This window comes from Molothrus ater, chromosome 8 (genome assembly GCF_012460135.2).
Source record: "Molothrus ater isolate BHLD 08-10-18 breed brown headed cowbird chromosome 8, BPBGC_Mater_1.1, whole genome shotgun sequence".
Lineage (NCBI taxonomy): Eukaryota > Metazoa > Chordata > Aves > Passeriformes > Icteridae > Molothrus > Molothrus ater.
In genome coordinates, this window is record NC_050485.2 from 35,957,690 (window position 1) to 35,981,704 (window position 24,015).

At 35.5% G+C, this 24,015-nt stretch overlaps 1 protein-coding gene across 1 annotated transcript in view; it reads right to left on the minus strand.

Moving 5' to 3' along the window:
- The window catches only part of CFAP46 (cilia and flagella associated protein 46), a 71,187-nt gene that overhangs the window by 14,339 nt on the left and 32,833 nt on the right, over positions 1-24,015 (minus strand). The window contains exons 25-47 of the mRNA XM_036386126.1: positions 22,652-22,736; positions 22,406-22,544; positions 21,685-21,868; positions 21,094-21,253; positions 18,621-18,844; positions 16,545-16,667; positions 16,000-16,167; positions 15,495-15,643; positions 13,980-14,078; positions 13,588-13,717; positions 12,552-12,698; positions 11,058-11,258; positions 9,766-9,872; positions 8,775-8,957; positions 7,175-7,310; positions 6,270-6,449; positions 5,658-5,846; positions 4,794-4,928; positions 3,717-3,896; positions 2,542-2,709; positions 1,639-1,736; positions 878-957; positions 322-473 (exon numbers count right to left, since the gene is read on the minus strand). Of these exons, the coding sequence (XP_036242019.1) occupies positions 322-473; positions 878-957; positions 1,639-1,736; positions 2,542-2,709; positions 3,717-3,896; positions 4,794-4,928; positions 5,658-5,846; positions 6,270-6,449; positions 7,175-7,310; positions 8,775-8,957; positions 9,766-9,872; positions 11,058-11,258; positions 12,552-12,698; positions 13,588-13,717; positions 13,980-14,078; positions 15,495-15,643; positions 16,000-16,167; positions 16,545-16,667; positions 18,621-18,844; positions 21,094-21,253; positions 21,685-21,868; positions 22,406-22,544; positions 22,652-22,736 (3,417 nt within the window). The remainder of the gene's footprint in view (positions 1-321; positions 474-877; positions 958-1,638; positions 1,737-2,541; positions 2,710-3,716; positions 3,897-4,793; positions 4,929-5,657; positions 5,847-6,269; positions 6,450-7,174; positions 7,311-8,774; positions 8,958-9,765; positions 9,873-11,057; positions 11,259-12,551; positions 12,699-13,587; positions 13,718-13,979; positions 14,079-15,494; positions 15,644-15,999; positions 16,168-16,544; positions 16,668-18,620; positions 18,845-21,093; positions 21,254-21,684; positions 21,869-22,405; positions 22,545-22,651; positions 22,737-24,015) is intronic.

Below are 24,015 nucleotides of genomic sequence, written 5' to 3' on the forward strand. Positions count from 1 at the left end.
GCCCCAAGTTCCAGCCCTTCACCAAGTGCCAGTCGCCAGAAATCTCTGAAATATGGCCCATTTTCAAGTGAACTGATCTCAACCTGCACCATTTTAATTCTGATTAACTACTGAACATTTCAAAGATCCTGAATGACAAATACAGCAACAGTAGCACAGTAAGATTAAATTCAGAAGCAGAGTACCAAGCATATAGTAACTGTGAAGACTAGGGATGCCACACTTGGAACGAACTGGAAAATTCTGCATAAAGAATGTCTATCATATTGTTAGTACATGTTTTTCACCCAATTTTAAATATAAGGTAATAAAATATATTACCACATCTGTTTTGGAGACACACTCTTTCAAGTTATGAATATGAGTTTGTTTAAGATGATTCTTCATTCTTTGCTGCTTGTAAAGATGCATTTTTTCCAACAAAATACGAAACACATCAGGATTCACAGGAAATCGAGAAACTTTTGCCTGCACTATTAGAAGAAGGATAATACCCTTGTAAGAGTATATTTGTACTTGAAGAAATGATTGCATAAACATCATCAGTTTCTAGTCATGTTATTATTTGAAAATAAAATCTAGATAGATAGATAAGCACAAAATATATACAGATATGTACAATGAAAAAAACTCTATTATTTATTTGTAACAACTTCAGCCTTCAAATGTAAACAAAAATTATATAAATTGTGACTAGATACATGACATCTGATAATGAGACACGCAGTTATGAATTTATGTTCCTTGGCAATTAGGAAGAGTTAAAATTCTTTTTAAAAGTATCTAAAATGTTTACTAACTGCAACAGTGAAAGATATGAGCCTTCTCATAACATCAGTGCAATGATTTTTATCTCTTAAAAGTAAGAGGTACTTACCCATCCGCTGAGTGAGTTTTCCTTTCTGCCTTGCAGTACTTACTTTGGGCACCTCAATCAATGAACTGTACAACTGTGACCTGTGGAAACCAGAAAAGTGCTGAACAGATTATTTGACTGTCTAGCCTTGTTTATATGACTCAGATTTATTAAATGAGTAATTATTGCCCTCTAATTTAATGTGCTCACAAATACTCTCATGATGCAGTAACTACCCCCACCCTTGGATGCAAAAACCTGCACATTCTAGCTGGAACAAACTGAGAGTGGTAAGGTAAATTCTTTTATCACTGTGTAACCAATAAGGTAGATTTCTATTTGTCCCATGACAAGTGTTAAAGACTTTTTAAATTGGTGAATGCTCTCATAGTCAGTTGCTCAATTTATGAGCTAGTTTATTGCAGCTAATTAGGCTGCTATAATCAGATAATTGGTGGCTTTATAAAGCTAAATATGACCCCTTCTAACATTTCCAAGAGCATAAGCAATAAAGGCAGGAAACTCTCAACAGAACACAGGAATCCTATTAAGAATGGCTTGAAACCTTTCAAGTGACTCTGGGGATATGAGAGATAATTAGGGACATGGAAAGAACAGAAAACATAACATTGAGCTGCAGGCAGTTTTATTTATATATTAATTAGTTCATTATCCTAAAATTCAAGTCCATCAAAATTAGAAGTGAAAGGCATTATTCGACCACATAAAAAATACTATATTTGTAACAAACAGTGCTAAATCAAAATGATGAAATTTTATACCTGTCTTCTGAATGCTGGAGAATAACTATGCAGAAACTGGATGGCAATTCATCCACTATATTAAAATGTTCAACAGGAATACAGAGGTTTCTCCATGCCTGTACAGTAGTTCAAAAGCACTATTATTTTCATAGACTTTATAAATCCCATTCTCAGTTCTTTCATTAGAAAATTGATCGTTATAAAGTCCACACACTCAGCAGATGTGCCAGGACAGTAGGCTCTGTCCGAACAACAGGAAATACTGCTTCCCTGTGAGGGAAGCAAGCACTGGCACAAGTTGTCCAAGGAGGCTGTGGGGCCTCCATTTCCGGAGATAATTCAAAAGCCATCTGGACATGGTCGTGGACAACAAGCTCTAGGTGGCCCTTGCTTGAGGAGGAGGGGTTTACAAGATGATCTTCAGAGATTTTTTATAACCTCAACCATTCTATGATCATGTAATTTTTGTGCAGTGCAGAAGAACTTATAAATATTATTTAAAACAAATACTGTATCTTAGCCCACTCTCCATACCAACATGACCTTTATGGCCACTACACAGTTTCTGAAGTTAAAATGCTATCAAACAATAGCAGAGTATTAGCAAAGGAAATTATAGAATAATTCATAATAACATTTACTTTTGAAAAACAGTTTTGCTAGAGACAGTTCACCAACAAATACTGTATAAAATTGTATTTGGTTTACATGGCATGATTTTGATAGCAGGGGAAGGTACAGGGGTGGCTCTTAGAATCTCAGAATATTTCAGGTGGGAAAAGCCCTCAGGGACCATCAAGTTCAACCACTCTCTCAGCACTGCCAACCCACCACCAACTCATGTCCTGTATACACATATATCTCTCTGGGTGCATTTATATAACGTATAATAAACCCCTAATAAGTAGCTCAGAAAGTTACCACTGAATTAGCAGTCAGTTGCTGTTCCACACATTTTAGAAGATCACTTCTGTTTCTGTTTTGTTGTAACCGATTCTGCAGATGTAGCAACGCTGCCAGCTGAGAGCTGCTGGTGTTGGACGTAGCAGTTAGAAGGATATTCTTCATCATCATAGACACTGAACAACTCTGCAAAATTTTTACATCTATTTATTTGCCTTCACAAAAATAAAATGAATAAATATATAAGCTATGTTTTTATAACATATATCTATGTTGAAGAGAAGTTCTCTGCCTTGAACGGTGAGATGACCTAGCAGAAGGCCGCTGTTTGTTTTTACAGGTTAATGTAAACAGTCTGACAATAACTAAGGAAAATTTCTTAAATACAAATAGCTGGAATTAATTTCTTGGTCTACATTTACCATCAAGGTTCCTGCATTTAGTCATCTAAGGTCTCCATGGAATGGTAAATACTGTGTTCTTAGCTTAGCCTTTCAAGTAAGCTGAGTCTTTTCTGTTTCTGTGCTTTAATGGACACCCACCATATCACACAGCAGACTTCTACAAAATGCAAAATAATGGGTAAGACTATATAAACTTTTCTTTCAGCAAACATACTAATCCTGTCATTTGAACTAGGAAATATGTGTTATTTGTTCCTGATACAGGGAATATAAGCCCTACAGATTTTCTGCATCATTTCTTTGATGGAGGCACATACTCATATGCATACACCTTCAAGCCATCTATGGGACCATGCTGTGCAGGTATCAATCTGAGAAACTCAATGCAAATTGAATTATCCACTGCAAAATAATGATTGAACAAATCCAGAGAAACATTTTTAAAATTATTTGTTAGGGAAGGATGAAATTATTTTGTGGCAATGTCTTATCTTTGCTAATGACAATATAGTAATTCATTCCTATTGAAATTTTTTCATGTATGCAATCATCAATGAAAATGTCAGGTCAAACACAGCAGATGTTAGAATTGTTAACAAACCACTGATCTAATGTTCTGTGCTTAGCAAATATACCATATATTTGATGACCTATATTACACTCTGGTTCTTACATGTGGAACCCTACTTGTGCTCTCTACGGCCAATTTTCAGACTATGCAAATACAGTTTCATTTTTGCAACTTCAAACATCCTCCCACTGAAAGCAGCACAACATTAGCTGCCTTACCTGATGAAGTGCCAAATACTGGCTAGTTGAAATTGGATCAAACTGTCGAAAGCATTCAGCCATTTCCAAGCTAGCAAGAGCCAGTACATCAGTAACATTATAACTGAATGCAATAGCCACAGACTGTAGCAAAGCCTCATTGGATTGAGAAAGATACTTTTGAGCCATCCTTTGTTGTGTCTAGATGACAAAAAATAAACAGCTTTATATTAAAATTGGTTAATATTAAGTATTTGTTATACATATAACAATTACAGCTTGTTAGAGAAGATAAATATTGCTTTTTAATGAGCATTTTTAATTAATTTTCATTTTAAGGCACTTAATGTATGATCAAAATATGCAAATACTGATTAATTTTTTAGCAGACTCCAACATCTGTTTTACAACATCAAAAAATACTTGGTCTAACAAAGAAATTTCTTTTAATATAAAAGATGTACTCAGCAGAAGAGACTTAAAATTCAAGGCAATATAAGCAGTTCAGAACCAAGGATCAATACAATTGTTTCTTGGACAGTTAACATATTTAGCCAAATGAACCCACAAATTTCTTACCTCAGGTATTTATTGATTTTACCAGCAACACAAACTGTATATTCCCAATTCCTAGTGTGCTTTCAACAGCAGTAATTAACAGAGACCAGCTCACTGAATTTCGCCAAGTGTTTTATGATTGAAGTAATTTCTTTCTTTGTTCCCAGTCTGCAAAATGCTATGCTCCCTTAAAAAGTCATATCTGTGAGGCAGAAAGAAACTGCCTGCTCATCTAGTCCTCGTTGCTACATGCTCAAACAGTGGGAAACCACTGAAGGAGAAATTATTTTTTTCTGAGAGAAACTGGGTAAGCTCATTCAGGAGCTCCCACACAATCTACTGAGGAGCAGGACTGAGCTACACAGCAGAGAGTGATGGAAAGCTGTTCGTTGGAAGGTGTTTTGTAGGCTCTTTTCATTTTTAAGATCAAGTTTTTGTTAGAACACTTCCATTATCAGTTTAAACAGAACTGATAAGTTGAGTATTATTCCATAAAAAGAAAGCACTCAAATTCTAATGCAAGCTCATAAAGTAATATACCTTTAATTCCTGTATTTTCCTCCTATACTTATCATTATGACATTTATTAGTTGATAAACCACTCTCTGTCACGTCCTGTTCACTGCATTCTGCTGAAGTCAGCGAAGATTTTCTGGTGTCTGATATAGCATCTTCCTACCCATCACAGTTTAAAAAAAAATGAACAATTAATCACTCCATTAAGTAAGGCAGGCTTCATTTCTTTCGTGAAAGCTTATGTGGAAACTGAATTAATCTTAAAAGAAATCACTATCTTAATTCCTTCATGGTGAGAGATTTAGTAATACTATCAACCATCAAAATTTCTTAGTATGTTATGAAGGCAATATGACCAACATAAACTAAAAAAGCCCCCCCATACAACTTCTCAGAGTTTGACTTTCTCATATTTGTCCTCCACTCATTTCTTCTGAAAACTTTAATTCATCACTGAATGTATAATGCCTCTATCAATTCTCCTTTTTTTACAAGGGTTCTTTACAAGGGTTCTTATTGCAACACAGAAGCAACTTGCAAACCCAAGCTTTTAACCTACAAATCAATACCTGATTACATGTATTCACAGACCGTACCTCACTCACCCTTTAAGACATTAGAGAAATTTTTCTATCTCTGTTTTGAAAATGTTGTAATTAGTATATCTCACAAACACATCAAAAATTAGCTACATGAGGATAGCATGCAGGCAAAAACATGTTTTTGAAATTACTCATTTTACCATCCATTTTTATTATGGCTTGTGTGCAGTATATAAAACCTAGCCCTACATAAATAGCAGCTTTTATACAAATGTATATAAAAAAATATTAGAGCAGATAAACTTTACACAGAAAAAGAAATTTAACTGAAGAAAAGAATGCATACCATAACATTTGGCTTCCAGTAAATCTCTGAATATATGGGATCTACATTGATGGCAAGTAAATGAAGTGCTTTTCCACTTAGATACAGGCATTTGGATTCGATGTTGGGACAGCCTTTGCAAAGATTCTGTATGTTTGCTAACTGAGCCAGTGTAATATGAGCCATGGTGCGTTTCATATACTTCCAATCCTGGTAAAATACATATTTATATTTATTTGCTCATATATCCCCACACAGACAGAAGAATGCATTTTTAAAAAATGCAACATGTATGTATTCACATACAAATTCATATGTTAAATGTGATTATACTTTCAACTACAAATGAGCTGTCTTTAATAGACGTACAAATTCATTAACAACTGATTAAGAAAAAAAAGTTCAATGTGACATCCGTAATCAAAGTTCAACCAGTGCCAAGGAAAATGTGGGATAAGGGCAGGGAGGCCAGCAAACCATCCCCAAGACTAAAACCACACACTTCAACCTCCGTTGCTACAAAACCACATGACTGCTCTGGGAACCCATTTCCTCAGTAGTGGAAGAAGCTGTGCTATGGAAAACCTTGTTATACCTTTTATGCAAGTCACAGGACTAAACATTTTGTATTACCTGTTCTATTGAATCATCTTCAATGGTGATTTCCTCCATAAATTCATGAAATGATTCTTCTCCCAGATTTTTAAACTTTTTCTCAGTAATGACAAGATGAAAAATATCCAAAAGAATTTCCACAAGATTTATTTTTCTAAGGGCTAGTTGTCTCATTAATGGGATACTAACATTTTTACTCTGAAATACAAAAGAAAACACAATTTTAATTTCAAATATTTTTGCAAATTAACCTCAAAAGAAGTTAGAATGTTGTATTTATTTTAACCACAGAAACAAACATTTTAGCATTACCATCTTGATAGAGCAGAAATGTTGCAATGAAGATATTTAAGTAATTTAAAACAAAAATTTCAATAATGTCAAATATATGACGAGGCAATCAAAGTAGCTCCATAGAGTAAGAGCAGCTGGGTTTTTGTTTTTCATGTTTTATATACCTGGTACAAATATATAATATCTAATAATGCTACATACACACTAGCAAAGTAAGCTGCAGGCTTTCATTATGCAAAATACACTATTTTGAAGACAGACATTCTTTATTTATAATGTTTTGTGATGATTTTTTGTTTTTCCTGAGAAGAAACACATTTTGAGGAATTTTAAGCTTTCAAGGTATTTAGCAAATTAAAAATATCTCCAAATTTTTACTTTTTTCTTTTGTAGCTATTAGATAAATGCCAGGATTAAATAAACTTGACAAAGACCAAACAAATCCTCTCTTCATACCTTTTTCAAATGTAATTTCTTTTGGCATGCAATTTTTCCTTCTATGTACAAAGAATGTTTATCGTTACAAGAAGATAAATCCTGGAAGCCCCAAATGAGATTATCCAAGAATAAATGAATATTACAACTAAACTAGGTTTCCTTTCCACTATTAAGGTAAAAAAAGTCAATACCTCATTAAATGCAAATAAACTACAAATGTTATGAAATACTTCTTCTGTTTTGGATACTGCTCTCTGAGCTAAACTATAAGCATCTAAATAGTGACTGTGTTTGCTTCTTTTGTTCCTTTCCTGCTTGGCAGTCATCCTGAAAAAAAAAACCAAAACAACACCATAAACTCAAAGGAACTAGCATAAGAAAGTGTTATTTTTACAGTATCAACACTGTTGAACATATATAATAAAATAATGAATCTATTAATTAATAGATCAAATAGCTTAATTATACATTAAAAAATATTAAATTTGTATGTCTGTTTTTGAAATGTACAAATAGGATAAGTGAACATTTACAAGTTATTTTTCCAAGGTCTTACTCTTAGAACTGTATGGCTGCAATGCAAGAAGATGCCAAGACTCAAAGAGAAGAAAGGCAGATCATATTCTAGAGTATGGTTTTAGCAGGAACACAACGGCAGTATATCAGGTATAAAACATATCTCAGTTGTTTTAAGGGCTGCCTTGCAAACAGATGGGATTCCAGCATACCATGTTATGCACTTTTACTATTGCAGCAGTTTCTAGAAAAACATTGACTTGGTTTGGAAAGACAGGTGTCTGCTAGGGAAGGCAGGAGCCTCCCCTGAAATGGAAAATGTAAACCCCCTCTCTCCGAATTGCTATAAATTTTAAATTAAGGGGCTCTCAGGCAAGAAATACGGGAGCAGGAATAACAGTTCTTTAATAGGGAAGAATATAAAAAGATAAAATAAACAACGCAGTAAACTAAAACAACAGTGCCAGAGTCAGAACACAGCCTGACACCCGGTGGGTCAGGGTGCTGGCAGCAGAACCATTGGAATTGTGGCTCAGCCCTCCTGCAGTGCCAGGGCTGGTTCTGCTGGAGCAGGGATCCTGGAGAAAGGTGCAGTCTCTGCCTCTGCAGATCCAGGGGAAGGAGAGGCAGCTGCTGCTCCTCTGGGAAATCCAGTGCAGAAGCCGTGCTGGTGTTCCAGAATCTCCAGATTATATCCAGGTAGGAATGCTTGGCTCCTCCCTCTGGGCTCACATCTCCCAGTGGGATGCTGTAGCTCTTATCAGTCATGCAGTGACATTCAATAGCTGTTATCAGCAGATGTCTCCTCAGAGGGAGGAGCGGGTGTGGAAGAGATAAGGAAAACTGCCCACTTGACAGAAGACAACTGCCATACAGATGGCAAATAGAACACAATTTGCTTCGCAATCCAGGACAAACATTTCAACAGTAAGAACTGCAAAAGCTTGTAAATGCTAGAGAATGATTGGTGTGGGTGCTAAAATATGTCTACAAATGGGAAGTCAAAAATCTGATTTAAGAGACGCAAATACTTTGTTTTGACCTCAAAAGAGAACAAAAGAGAACTTTGCCTTCAGTGTAAACAATTTTTGATTTTACAGTACATTTCTGAATACGGAACACATGAGGAATGCAAACAGACATCTAGCACCAATATACAAAATCTAACTATGTTATCTGCTCTTTTCCATCTTAATTAGACTAAAAAATGTAAACAAGACACTTCATGGACTAGTTTAACCAAAATAAATTTTTTCAGCAGAGGTATATACTTACCTACAAATATTTGCACATTCCAGCAGTATTTCAGCACTGTAGTTTTTATGCCCATGATGAAGAAAGTCCTTCTCAACTTGAACTAATTTATTGTAGGATTCCTGTAGAATGTGTGGCAACTGAGCAGAATTGGCATCAATTGTCATATGATCCTGGGCAAAATTTATCTGAATAAGTGTTTTTCTGGAAAGAAAAATGGAATACAAGATAGCAATCAGAAAGCACAGGCTTTTTGAGAACAAACACATTTCTCTCTGCCTTCCTTTAAATTCTAAGAAGTCTACAAAAAGTACCACAATTGTGTGTTTTACAAATTATAGTAATTCTGAAAAAATCCAAATATTGTATTTTGAGATTAGAGAAGAGGTATCACTTGTTCCATGTATTTAATTATTCCATCTTACTCCTAATCAGTCTTCTAAGAACAGATGAACTGAGAAGACTGATAACAGTCTTCCTTTTCTAGAAAAGCTTCCCATCTATGGAAAGACAGGAGTGTAAGTGTTGTACACTTCTCTCCCTTCACCAACACATTTTAAGGTCTCTGTGCTTGTATTTCAGTAGAACTGAAATCATTGTTTAGTTTCACCAAGAACAGGCTTCTTGGTTCATGTTGAGAACAGAAGTCAATACTGTAGACTGCAGTAGTGTTGTGGGAGTGTTCAAACAGGTACCTCTGCACAGGCAAATATACAATGCACCTTTAGGTAACCTGCACTGCAAGCTATGCACAATAGGTTGTGGTGTCTAGTTTACCAACACAACAGGTAGTGGGGCTACATGCAAGCATTTGAGAAGGAAATACAGAAATTTGGAAAGAAATTGAAACTTTAAAAAGCCAAACCACCACATAAATTACTTAGAACAAAAATATTTGAGAATTCACAGAATTTGCCGTACTAAAATAAGACAGTATTGTAAAAAGTACATATACTTGCAATGTAGCTGCATTTTAAAAGCTTAGGCATATTTTAGAGAAAATACAGCTTACCTGGCTTCAAGGGATGCAATCATAAAACCCAATTCTGATTGCCTGTCAGGTCTCTTCAATAAAGTAGATCGAAGCACACTTACAGTGTGTTCCAATATCTCACAAGCCTGCAGGTAACACCAGAATTTTCGTAATTCTATTTTAAATGTCTACAGATAATAATAAACATTAATTTAGAAAGCTTAAATTTTGTACACAACATGTTAGTTATCCTGAAGATGGCTGGCTCTTGATAACTGTAAATAAGTCTAGAAAGTTTCAGTTACAGAATCACAGAATCACCAGGTTGGAAGAGACCTTCAAGACCATCAAGTCCAACCCAGCCCCAACACCTCAAATAAACCATAGCACCAAGTGCCACATCCAGGCTTTTTTTAAACACATCCAGGCATGGTGACTCCACCACCTCCCTGGGCAGACCATTTGAGTACTTGATCACTCTTTCCATAAAAAACCTTTTCCTAATATCCAGCCTATATTGCCCTTGGCACAGCTTAGGACTCTGTCCTCCTCTCTGTGTTATGATCACACATAGATACTTTGATGATTACATGAATGGTGCACATACATACAAGGAGAGAAGATGGAGCCAGATTCATCTTGGAGGTACATAGCAAAAGACAATAAATATGAGTTTAGTCAAAATCAAAATAATCCCTCTACACGACACAGCCTTGAACAGTTTATCAAGACAGGTTAGATCATCACAGAAATAAGACTTTATTTATGCTGAAACTCATGAAAATTAAAGGTTTAACAGTAAATGGATATTTTGATGTTATAGGGCTTTAGTTAAAAAAAAAAAAAAAAGTGTTACAGAAATATCTTCCAGAATCTAGAAATAATATTTGTAAAACTATTTGAAACACTTGGGAAAGAAAAGCATAATAGAAAATAATACTGAATAGTTTGATTTTTATCGAATACAAAAAATAAATACCCCAGTGTTAAAAGAACTGTTCGAATACAAAAGAATTCAGTTAAGAGAATCAGATCTCTGGGGGTTTAGTCATACATACTAGATTATAACTGGTTTTATTCCAATAGAAGAACATACAGCTTATCATAAAAACATCCTAAACTTCTGTGGGTAGAATCTCATTCTGAGTGTCCTGCATCTGTTTGGAACCTGTAATGTCTATTAAATGCTCAGAGAAAACAACTACATTTATCTACATTTAACACTGAATTTTGCTTTTATTGAAATTGAAAGGCTGTAATATTTCACTGAGAGAGAGCATTGCTGAAAAAAGCCCCAAACCACAATCTCCAAACCCAAAAAATTTCCTTACCATGCTCTGTTTTCCTTCCCCCTCCTCCTCTAGAATTGCTTCTGTTAGACTAAGGGTACTGTTATACCAAAATTCTTCATCTCCTCCCAGAAGCTGTGCTTTCTCAAGGAGTGCTTTAGCTTGTCTGTGGTTTCTTTCCAGGTTAGCCAACACAGCAAGTAAGTACAAGCACTTTGACATATCAGATAGGGCCCTCAGTTCCTAGAAAGAGAGAGATGTGTTCTATACGCTAAAAATCCACTACTGCTATTCATAGTTTTGTCTGTCCATATTTTATATTAACCTTAAAGAAATAAAAAGCGAATGCTATTTCCCCAAGAATCTGATGAACTTCTTAGTTATTCCTTATGGTACATCTACTTCATATTTCTTTCTGTTCCCATACCTTCTATTTCACCAGTCAAATAAACTATTTTTCTGCTATTATTTAGTATGTATATATCTGCTAGTGTTTGTCAGTGTCTGATGAAGAAATGTGATGATGAAAGATTTTTTTTTGTCAACAGTACAGATACACTAGAGATCCAGCAAATTCACAATGTTGCTTTACACTAGTTATAAGCTATATATAACTAGTCCTGTATAAGGAACAAATACTGTACAATATTTGTATACTAGCATACAGACATACAGGATTCTATTGATGAATTACATAATTAAAATTACTGTCCTCCCTAATGTATTTTGAACTTTCCTCAATACACAATGCTTAATTAATGCTTTATAAAGGGGCATGTATTATTCATGAATATCATTCATATATTATTATTCAAAGTATTCATGATTGTACTAAATTTACATAGGCCGTGTTTTCTTACAGGAGAAAAAATATTACACAAAATAACAGGATATCAATTACACTTTCTTTAAGTAAATGTTTTACTGCAATAATTATATTTCAAAAACTTTTATAATGAAGCACAGGGCTAAAGTGGAAAATGTTAGATATAGGGAAAATATCTGTAATGTATAATCCTTCATAATAATGAGATGTGAATCTGTTAGGTGGAACATATGGACACTTATTTCAGATCTGCCAGAACTCTAGGAAATAATTTAAATTTTATAAAAAAATTGCAGTAAATCCATAAGGAAGTTCAAAATTAAATAATCAGACTTTCAAATGATCAAAATATTGAGAGGATGGGACTAAATGCTCTCCCTCTCTTCAGAACAAGTCTTGAACTTTTCCCACCTATTTAAACAAATAAGGTTGAAATATACCCATACCTTCCAAGGCTACTGCAAAGCAGACAGAGAGGCTGACACTACTTCAGAAATTTATATAACCTTCAGACAACTCCCATAAAGTTGGACTGAAATGCCATATATTTAAATGTACATATTATATATGTTGAAATGCAGTTAGAAATTGGTTTGGGGTGGTGGGAGAAGGCTTGGCTTTGCAGTTTGATTATTATTATTCCGACAAATAATTGCATTTTCCCTACACATGTTATTAGTGTTTCTTTTTCTATTTAATTTGTATTGTACCTGAGTCGCAGCATGGGCCTCTGAAAGCAGAAGCCTTGCTGGTTGATACAAGCCTAGATGAATTAGTACTTCAGCTTTTTCAATCCACAAGTGAGGGAAAGAAAGTGCACTCAGTCCTTTTCCTGTTACTGCATTTACCTCAAAACCCTGAAAAAATTAAAGTATTACATCTTTATAAATGTCAAAAAACCTAGACAGAATACAAGTTGTTAACTGTGATATCCCACACCTTAGCTGTATTTGTATTTTCTAACTTCAAAATTTAACATTATATTACAAGAACAACAGGTAGTTTATGAGATTTGGATTTTACAATCCTCAAAAGGCATTGAACTAGTAAGTAGATACTATTTAAACTAACTGGATGACAGATTAACTACTTCAGATATGCTGCTGTCACAAAGTTGACTTTTGGTAATAACTAAAAGAGGAATAATATTTACAACAGCTAAAAGAGGTGAATTGAGAGGGATTAGTAATTAGAAAAACAATGCACAAGTATGGAAAAAATATACAAAAAGAGCAAAATGGTGTGATGACAATCCAGACATCATTGCCATAATAAAGAGCACAGTGAAGGTAAGCGTTAAAGAATCAGTAAGGCAATTATCTTCTTAAAAAAGAGACAGGAAAGAGTGAAATACTTGCATGCCCTTAAAACAATATGTAAGCAGAAGCAAAACAGTACATGCTGATGTAATGGAGAAAGAAGAGAAAAAACAAGACCAAGAGTGAATACAGTATCTTTTTTGCTTCTCAGTCTTTTTTAATCCATTTGCATTAGTCCCCAAATCCATTTGTAGGAAAGTAGTTTTACTTTGTATGAATAAAGATTCCAGTCTTGTTTCTCCCTGATATAAATAATATGCCAGGCAAACCTCAGCTTCAGATGATTGCTAGCAGAATTTAGATAGCATGCACTTTTAATTATTTTTGTGTTCATGTATTTCTCAAGTATTATCCAAAAACAAACTAGCAAGTGCATTAAAAAAGAGAAAGAGTAACTTAGTATAGAAACTGAAGGAGAAATAAAAACCTTTTCCCTTGAAGTAAGGATATTCTCATTCCTACTACCATTAAGCTGAGCATTTTCAAATAGTACTTTTCTTTCTTCTGTCTTCATGCATACATTTTTTTCTTTTTTCAGTGCAATCTCCTGCCTACACCTAAATCACAGGAACAAAAAAGTAAACTCAAGTATATTTGAAAAAGAATTCCATAGCAAAGTATTAGTGTGTTAGGAATCCTTACCATATACTACTCTGTAGATAAACACTAACCAAACTTGCACAGAATTTTAGGGCATAGCTAATATACCAAAGGTGTGTTCCGAGATAATTTTTTTTCACTGTTTTCCCCCAACAACACTCGTTAACTGTAGGGAAAACAGTCCCAAATAAATACCCCCTCAGCAGTGAAAATACATACATTGCTTGCTCTAATTCACTAATGTATACGTCTCCAGCAGCTTTCTCATGATACACAGATGCCTGATTCAGTTTTAAATCTGAGCATATCAGGGCAATTCTACAAATAAAAAGAAGAAATGTTTAAGAAACAATCTGAATCCTTCGTATGTTGCTTCATATAAGTACATTATATATACATAGCACTTATTCCCCATTTGTCAATCCCACCTTCTCATGTCTTGATTAATGCTGGCAATAACAAAGATTGTAAATAAAAGCAGGAAAAACTACCCATAAACAGAGGTCACAGAATCAAAGAATAGTTTGGGCTGGAAGGAACTTCTAAAGATATCTTATCTGTAGATGATCTTTGTGAAAGATGCCCTTGCATCCAATCTGACCTTGAACACTTCCAGGGATGGGACATCCACCAGTAGGCCCAGTCTAGTCCATCAAACCTGTATCACTCCAGCTTAATGGCAAAAATTATGTACTAAAACTACAAAATTATTTCTATGGTTTCACAATAGCATGCAACCACCTCCACCCTGCCCCTCCATGTGTATGTGCTAATCTACATTTCTGTCCTGATTAAAGAGTAATATATTCCTACACATCTGTCTAATAATACATAGACATCAGGTCATAGATATATATAAAATACCATGAAATAAACACAAGTCTTGAGGAATCAACAAAAAAAAAACCCTGTCTGGCAAATCTTGGCTGAAAATTTCCTACCAGAAAGTCCCTTTTAGTCTTGTAAGAAAGCAACTCAGTAATCAATTGGCAGAGAAACAGGTGTATTTGTATACATGAATATCTACTCTGCTCAGTGGGATCAGTTTCAGGCATTTTAAAGATTCATTACGCGGTATTTCACAAACCATCAGAAAATAAGCAAACAATTATTGCTTATGACCGTTACTTATTAAGCAATCATTATTTAATACCTACCAAAAAAGCATTATAAAATGCTTTAACTAAAACAGCAAGAATTTCAATTGCATGCATATTAAATACTTTTAAATCACAACTTTTAGGGGTTAGCATCCATAAAAAATAACATAATTTTGGTCACAAAGACAAATCTCTCTAAAAATGCACTTACCAGGGCAACCTCTTTGTGCCCTTATGGTGGAGAATATATTTTTGATGCAAATAGGGAATCTGCCTTTTGAATACTTAATAGATAAGACTTTCACAGAAATTTGACTTTGCTTTTTTCAGTTAGATGACAATAAGGCATTTCAAAAATTTTTCACATGAAAGTGGTGTGACTTCATAATCTCATATGCTTTCCACATGGGAGATCATTGTTCATAACAAATAAATTTAGGGGCTTTGATTCCACAAACCTATTCACCAAAATTCTATTAAAATGCATTAAAAAAGAAAGGAAAATAAATAAAAACCCATTACAAATATAAAACAGTAAGTCACAAAAAATTCTTGTTACTATTTGGTGAGATATTAATGGATGGTCCACTCCATTCAGTTTCTCTTTTATTTAAAATAAATAAAGGATACAAACCGAAGGTGATAGAGATCAGACAGACTTCTACACTCCAGCACTTCACTAGCAATAACTTCAGCTAGCTGAAAGACTGGAAGAATCAAGTGGGGGCAAAAAATTTTCTGTAGTTCTTTTGATAAAAGGTCCATAAAATACAAAGTGCAAGTCTGAAAAGAAATTTTTTAAAATTCAGTCAGTATAAACATAATTTTGTAGAAAATAAATTTTAAAATGATTACATCTTCAGTTCCAAAATAAACCTGAAAAAAGGCATAAAGAAACTTTCTAGCTGAAAGAGCAGCAAGGTACACAGAAAGCTGGTAAATGTCTTCTCTAAGTTAGCTTCATTTCAGCATGCAGAGGACAGGCTAACACCTCGAAGTATTAATGAATACTACAATACAAAAGTATTAGGGACAACTGTCTGAAAATACACAGACAGAAAAACTAAAATAAAACCATTTTCTGGTACTGATTTACTCCTAAATAGTAAATGCTCTAGATTTTTGAGGAGCATACTTACAGGTTTTGGGAAATTATCCCAGTGAATACCATAACCATTTGTTTTCTGTTTAAAAGTATCTCTGATTTCATTGGGACAGGCATACTGGGCCCATTCTTCCACATTTGCTGGTAAGTAATCAACTGATTCTTTCCCTTTAGGTTTCTCCTTTGAAACAGAAACTTCAACCTATAATAACAACAAGAACACTTATGAGATCAAATTAATACTATTGGTGTTAAATATTCAGCTAAAAAATGACATTTGCTTAATATCCTTTGAAGTTTTGTCAAATTTGGGGTGGTTTGTGGATTTCTAGACTCTGGGTTTTACAAAACAGCAGCATCTTGACCAAGGCAACAAACAAAAGAAAAAGTATTTGCAAATTCATGATCTCTCAAGACTGTGATCAAGAGTGGAGGAATGATCCACAGATCACAGAGAAATTCCTCCCAAGTTATGAGAGTCGGTTCAGTAAAGCATCTGAACCATTCACCAAATGAGCCCAGGGAAACATCTCTAAGAAAGAGAGGGTTGTTTAAATTCCACAGAAAAGTGGGTCTTACTTGTTTATCTTTCTTTTTGTCCTTGTCTTTTTTAGGAGTTTTTGACTGCACTTTCTGATGACTTGTAGGTTGTGAAGTCTTTGAGAATGCTTTTGTAATAATCCCTGATGCTGACAATGAAACCTAGATTATCAAATAATTAAATTAATTTCAATTTGCAATATTAATAACAATAATAATCTCACTTTCCAGTAATAGTTATTATCCACTGCAAGACAGTATCTACAGCTATTAACAATTGTCACATATCACAGTCTGCTTGCATAATAGTTTTCTTCAGTAAAATAATTTCAGAGACTCCCAGATGCTTGAATTTTTTGTACAAGCATGGCAATCTAATTAAGCAGCAGAGCTGTCAAAAGACAAGATCATCTCTGGGATAAATACTACACTATCTCTTTTTAACTTATATGGTTGAAAATGCAATTCTTTTTTTTTTTCCAAACCATTAGTCTAATTACCCTCATTTTCTAAAAGGGATGAATTTTATAAGGAAGCAATCTGCAAGACAGCAAAGTCACTCTGTACTCTTTCTGGGTCAGTCTTTTACAATGCTACTACTGAACATTATATAAAAAAAAATCTAAATATTCAAGCATACAAAAGAATTAATCAAAACTTTCTCTGTACAAGTGGGAGCACAGATTCTAATTTTACCTAAAATTAAAAAGAAACAAAAAAAACCCAATAACAAACAAAACCAAAACCAAACAAACAAGAACAAAACAAAACCAAAAGCCACATTATTTTTGAGAAGACTAATATGTTTTGCTGGAGGAATCAAGAGTAGAATACAAAATACGAAGCAAAAAATAATGCTGGATACTCAAAACAAAATAAAATTTCAAATTAAAGGTGACACATCTTTAAAAAGTCAGAGGCAGCTGAATTTTTTAGAAAATATTTTAAGATCTACTGACTTATTTATGGAGTCCTACTACTAAAGAGCCTGCTTTCAAGCAGATGTCTGCAGTCAGGTCTGCTTTACTTTGTAAAGCCAAAACAAGGTATCCTGAAGTACTTTAATTCCCTTAATACCACATGGTTATTTATTTTCTCATAACACTGTTCAGCTGTAAATATGATTCTTAGAATTACTATCATTATCTTACAACTGGCACTGATGGCAGCATCAACTCTAAGTTTTAGTTTTAATAGCTTATTCAAACAGTAGTACTCTCTTCAGGTAGTTTTTTCCCCTAGTAAGATGCATAGCCGAGTGCTGGATATTAAAAGTTATGCTTGTGTAAATTTGAAAACATCAATATTCCATTTTTACTTTGCAGATTCCTGTGTCACATCACATGTTAAACTGATTTTTATTTTATTTTAAATTCTTGCTCATAATTACCACAAATAAGAGGTAAAAAGTTGCAGGCTTTCACTTCTAATTGGAGTAAAATTATACACAAGCCATAGCTTACCAATCTACTTGGTAGGTCCCAACTGAGACTGTTCCTATAATGATTTGTTGTATTACTATTATCAAGTACATATTTAGTCCCTTCAAATATTTACTTAACATATAATTGTTTTCCTATGATCATTGCTGCGATTCTGAATAGCCATTTCAATTGGGCATGTCAATGAGAAGTGACGTAGATATTATAGATTTGAAATGCTCTAACTATGAAAAAGTAATTAGAGAAATCAATCAGTGAACACTGCCAGCTTCCACAATCCTTTTCAGTCCTTTTGATTCAATTTCACGAAGGTCCACCTTCAGAACTGACAGAAATGTCTTCAGTATGTATTCTGCCACAAGTGAGATTCCTTAACAAATTAAAAATACAAAATTTGAGACATATTGCACAAAACATATGAATGGACTCCTGAGAAACAATGGCCCACTGCTTCTACCCTTAGTGTCTCCTCTCCATTTTCCTGAGAGAAACGATTTTCTTGTTTAATCCTTAAACCTCAGAAAATACGCTAACTGCACCATATAAGAGAAAACTCTAAGGGCAAAGTTAAACACCAAATGAATAGCTGCTACCATAATTACATGAGGAAATGTGAAATATACTAGCTACATTATTATAACACAATACAACATATAATCTCATATAATCTCACCTGCCAGATACGGATGACACAGGCATATGCCATCAAACAGTGCTGCTGATGAAAAGAAGATCCATGACCAGAAAATAAAGCCATTAATGTCTGTGCTCGAAACAAAGCTTCCAGTTGTTTAATATTACTCAAATCTTCCAAATTCATTTGGGGCGTGGCACCATTTGCTCCATTGTCCATCTTAGCATTTTCTGTAGGCAACAATTTTGGTATAGCAATGCTTTCTGTTAAAAAAAAAAACAGCAAACACATGCTCACAGTGACAGCATTGTAAAAATATATTTAAAAGTTAAAATTTCTGAATTGAAAATGAAAATATTTAGGGGAAAAAAAAGAAAAATGGAAATCTATCTGCTGAAGATGTTCTTGTTAAAGTGATGCAATGCTACTTGTACCATGTTTTTAATCAACAATGTAACAGTTCTGTACACTAAATAATGTAAGCCTGATAGAGAAATTACATCCGAATAAGGCTGGACCAGATGATCTTCTGAGGTTCCTTCCAACCTGGGCTGTTTTATATTTAAATCTAATTCCCCTTATTATATTACTTGAGTTTCCATTAAGAGCTTTGCAATGATAGTAATCATAAGCAAACTGGTGAAATTGGGTGGGTTACAGAACTAATACAAAAACACTCTTTGCTGGGTTCAGAACTGCCTGGATGGCTGGGCCCAGAGAGTGGTGGTGAATGGTGCTGCATCCAGCTGGCAGTGGTGTCCCTCAGGGCTCTGTGCTGGGGCCAGCTCTGTTCAATATCTTTATTGATGACATGGAGGAAGGGATTGAGTCTTTCATCAGTAAGTTTGCAGATAACACTAAGCTGGGATCGTGTCTTGATCTGTTGGAAGGTAGGAGGGCTCTGCAGAGGGACCTGGAATGGTTGGATGTATGGGCTGAGTCTAACAGGATGAAGTTTAATAAGTCCAAGTGCCCAGTCCTGCATTTTGGCCACAATAACCCCCTGCAGCGTTATAGCCCGGGGACGGTGTGGCTGGACAGGGCCCAGGCAGAAAGGGACCTGGGGTGCTGGTCCACAGCCGGCTGAACGTGAGCCAGCAGCGTGCCCTGGGGGCCAAGAAGGCCAAGGGCATCCCGGCCTAGATCAGGAATGGTGTGGCCAGCAGGAGCAGGGAGGTCATTCTGCCCCGGTACCTGGCACTGGTGAGACCTCACCTCGAGTGCTGTGTCCAATTCAGGCCCCTCAGTTTAGGAAGGACCTTGGGACGCTCGAGCATGTCCATAGAAGGCAACAAGGCTGGTGAGGGGCTTGGAACACAAACCCTGTGAGGAACGACTGAGGGAGCTGGGCATGCTCAGCCTCGAGAAGAGGACACTCGGGGTGACCTTATCACTCTCTACAACTCCCTGAAACTTGGTTGTGATCAGGTGGGGCTGGTCTCTTTCTCCAGGCAGCACTGACACAACCAGAGGACACAGTCTCAAGCTGCACCAAGGGAAATACAGGTTGGATATTAGGAAAAAGTTTTTTACAGAAAGGGTGATAAAGTTCTGGAATGGCTGCCCAGGGAGGTGCTGGAGTCCCCACCCCTGGGTGTGTTTAACAAAGCCTGGATGTGGCACTGGGTGCCAGGGTTTATTTGAGGTGTTGGGGCTGGGCTGGACTCGATGATCTTGAAGGTCTCTTCTGATTCTGTGAATTCTATGAAAACTTAAATCACCATAGGACTGTAAAAAAAAAAAACAAAAAACAACCCAACAAATCCGCTAACAGAAAAGAATGAACAGAAGGTTGTTACTGTTACTAATCAACTGTGTGATAAAGACACTGCATATTTATCTTTCTCAATAAAAACACCAGAGGTACTCGTCTGATCCATGTCATCTATCCACACAAAAAAACCCAGCAGAGCAGATGTTCATTAATGCCACACAGTTCAGTATGGTTCCAGAAATCAGAAACTTTTTTTCCCAAATGAATATCAGAATCCTATCCTATCAGACAGGTCACTAAGGTCATACCAGTAAAAGTAGATATTTGTGTGGAAGGAGCAAAGAATTTTTACAGTTACAAAGTAGTTGAAGCCATACATCCCTTTGAGAGTAATTTTTGAAAAATTAATGCTAAGATAAAGCCAAGGAAAGGGTAATGGACTTAGGTACCCAAATCTTGCCATAGAAACTATTTCCTTCAGTTTCATCTGTCCCTCCACAAGAACTCACTTGAAGCAAACTGTCCAGCACTGCTTTCTGGTAGCATCTCACATCTCAGGAATCCCTGTGTCAGAGGGGTGCAGTATCTTACTATATCAAAAGACTGAGGGTAATTCTCCATAGCATAACACAGAATTCACAAATAAACTGAACTTGCATTGAATAAATTGACAGGAAGTGCACGAGAAAATACAAGCAAGATTGTGCCATTCCTTTTGATAACTAAGCTGCAAATTTAAAATCTCACTTGTGTCTCCTGCTGAGAAATTGCTCTGAAGGAGAAACACCCATTACATACCGTCCTCTTGTGAGGATTGCATAGGGAATTTCATACAAAGCAGAAGATCTATTGCCCACTGCAGAGGTTTAACAGCATCATTGAGGGGAAACTGATTACAATATAAGCATTCAGCAAATTCCATCAGGTAATCAACTCTCTGCCATTCATCTTCTTGTTTCTATAAAAGTAATAAAGGAGGAATTAATTTGTATTTGTTTATGTAAACCATCAAAATTATATTCTAAAGTTTCATGTAGTCTTAACAGAAGCAAAAAATAGTAATTTGACATCAAGCAGTTTTATTGGCATCACATAATCAGAATTATGATAAACAGAATGTAACAGGAAACTCCACCACCAGTTAAAACTTCATTTTATTAAAACCACTTATTACTCTTAGACATTTTTCTTCGGAAGAACTCAATGAAAATTTTACTGGATATAAAGATTCAACCATAGAGAGTTTTCCTGCTGAAGAGTAATCTCAAAGTTATAAAAAAGCAAGTTATAAAAGTGGCTTCCCTACCCACTCAGGAACTTGCAGTCCTATGAATCACTTGAGAAACATCATTCTATCAGCATGAGAACAAACAGTAAGAACTGACAAACCTGCAAAGCAATTATTGCATTTTGAAAACAGCTTAACTGTCCAACAATACTTCTGGAGACTGTTACCAAGTGTCGCCACATATGTGACAAGTAATCTTCACTTTCATGACTGGCTTTCTGAATGGCCATCGTAAAATTGCATCCCGATCCTGCCCTCACTGTAGCCATAAGTTTGAAAATCAGGCTAGAAAAAAGATCAAACAAATTACAAATTACTTGCATCTGTACCTGTAAAGTTACTTTGTGAGTAAGACACACATACTAGCTCATATCTATAGTAGTACAAGATGCAAAGTTTATAAACTGGCATAAAGGGCATGAAACCAACTCAGACAAGATTATATAAACAGCACCCTAGATAATTTTGTTTCCATTTAATGAAGAAGGGTTTGCAGTTAGGAAAACTAAAACTTCTGCTATATAGCCACATTTCATGCATCTATTTGCTTGGGAAGTAAGATACTACTTTTATATATGTTTTTAAAAAATCAAATTTACAAGTATTATATTTACAAGTATTACCAGATTAATGATAGGAAGCACTGTCTATGTGTGTCTTTTTCATGGAAAAGACACAAGAATGTTTTGTGTTGTAAGGGCAGGCTACTTAAAAGTAATCATAATACTTTCCCAATGCATATAAAATGAAAAATACTCAAAAGTTTTATACTTCTTAAGAACTAAAATGCTTATTTTAATAAAAATAAGTCAACTAGCTTACAGTTTGTGTCTTGTCTGAGGCAAAACTTGGATAGCTTCATCCAGGAGTTTTAGTGCTGTCTCCCAGTCAGCTTTATCAGCATAGATGTGGAATAATAGACCATATAAGGAGGTTCTTAATGTCAGATCTTCCTCAGCACCTTTGAAGTATATTCAAATGATTTATTAATATACTGCAGAATTGGAATAATGATTACAAAATACTGGGTTTTCTTTTATTACCAGATTAACAGAAGGAAGAACATGCCTGGGAGAAAGCATCCAACTGATAACCCAATATTTTGAAAATCCTTTGTAATCCACTGATGCAAAGGACATGTATCTTTCTTTTCCTTAAATAAAAAAAACCAAAAAACATCAAAACACAAAAAAACCAAAACAAAACACAAAAACCCCTTTATCTTTCAGTTAACGTATATCTCTAAGTATTACTGAACTTTTGTTTTGTCTGTGAACCAGTCCATATCATTGACATGAATAGTATCTTCATAATAGTAACCTATAACTTAAAGTTTCTTGACCAGATGAAAGCCACAAGCATTTCTCTAGAGTGAGTCCTATACTACAAACCAATACAAAAATAACCAGACTTAGTAATATTAACTTCCTTACACTCATTAAATAACATTAGATCCTGAAGTACTCTCAGAGAGTCACAGAGTAGCTGAGGTTGGCAGAGATCCTACAGAGCTGTCTGCCTACATGCCTGCCTAAAGCAGGCTGAACTCCTCACCTGTGAAAATTTGACAATCACGATTCTTACCCAAAGGTCAAAGACCTGCTGTTTCCCTCTCCTCTACAGCACAATTCTGCATCTTCAATGAGAAATTTACTGTCTAGTTTCTCAAACAGATTCATATATGACACACTAACCATTAAATACATGTAGGATGATGCTAAGAAGTTAACTAAGCTGTAGCCACAACATTTGGGTAAGTATTACATTAGCATCATCAAAGATTTATCAGATTTGGTCTAATAAGCATTTACTTCCATGAAGGCACAAAGTTTGTCTAATTTAGTGGCCTTCTACAATGGAGTGGCTGCACCAATGGACACGAACTGCGGATGTCATCCACTTGGATTTCTGTAAGGCCTTTGCTACAGTGCTCTCTAACCTTGTTGCTACTGAGCTGGACAGAGAGAAGTTTGATGGATGGACTGTTCAATGGATAAGAATTACAGTCACTGGCTCAATGTCCAAAAGGCTCAGTGTCCAGAGGAAACCAGTCACAAGTGGTATACCTCAAGGGATACCAATACCAGGGATACTGGAACCAATATTGTTCAAATTTTCCTTGCTGACATAGCAAGGGGATTGAGTGCACCTCCAGCAAGCCTGCTGCTGACACCGAGGTGAGTAGTGTGGTTGACTGATGAGAGGGAAGGGATGTCACCTAGAGGGATTGACAAGCTCAATGAGTGGGCCCAAGGCAACCTTTAGAAGTTCAACAAGATCAAGTGCAAGGTCCTCCACCTGAGTTAGGGCAAACCCCAGTACCAGTGCAGCCCAGGGGACGAAACAAGAGCAGTCCTGTGGTGAAGGATTTGGGAGTACTGGTAGATGAGAATCTGGACATCTGCTGGTAGATCCTTCTCCAGATATGACTG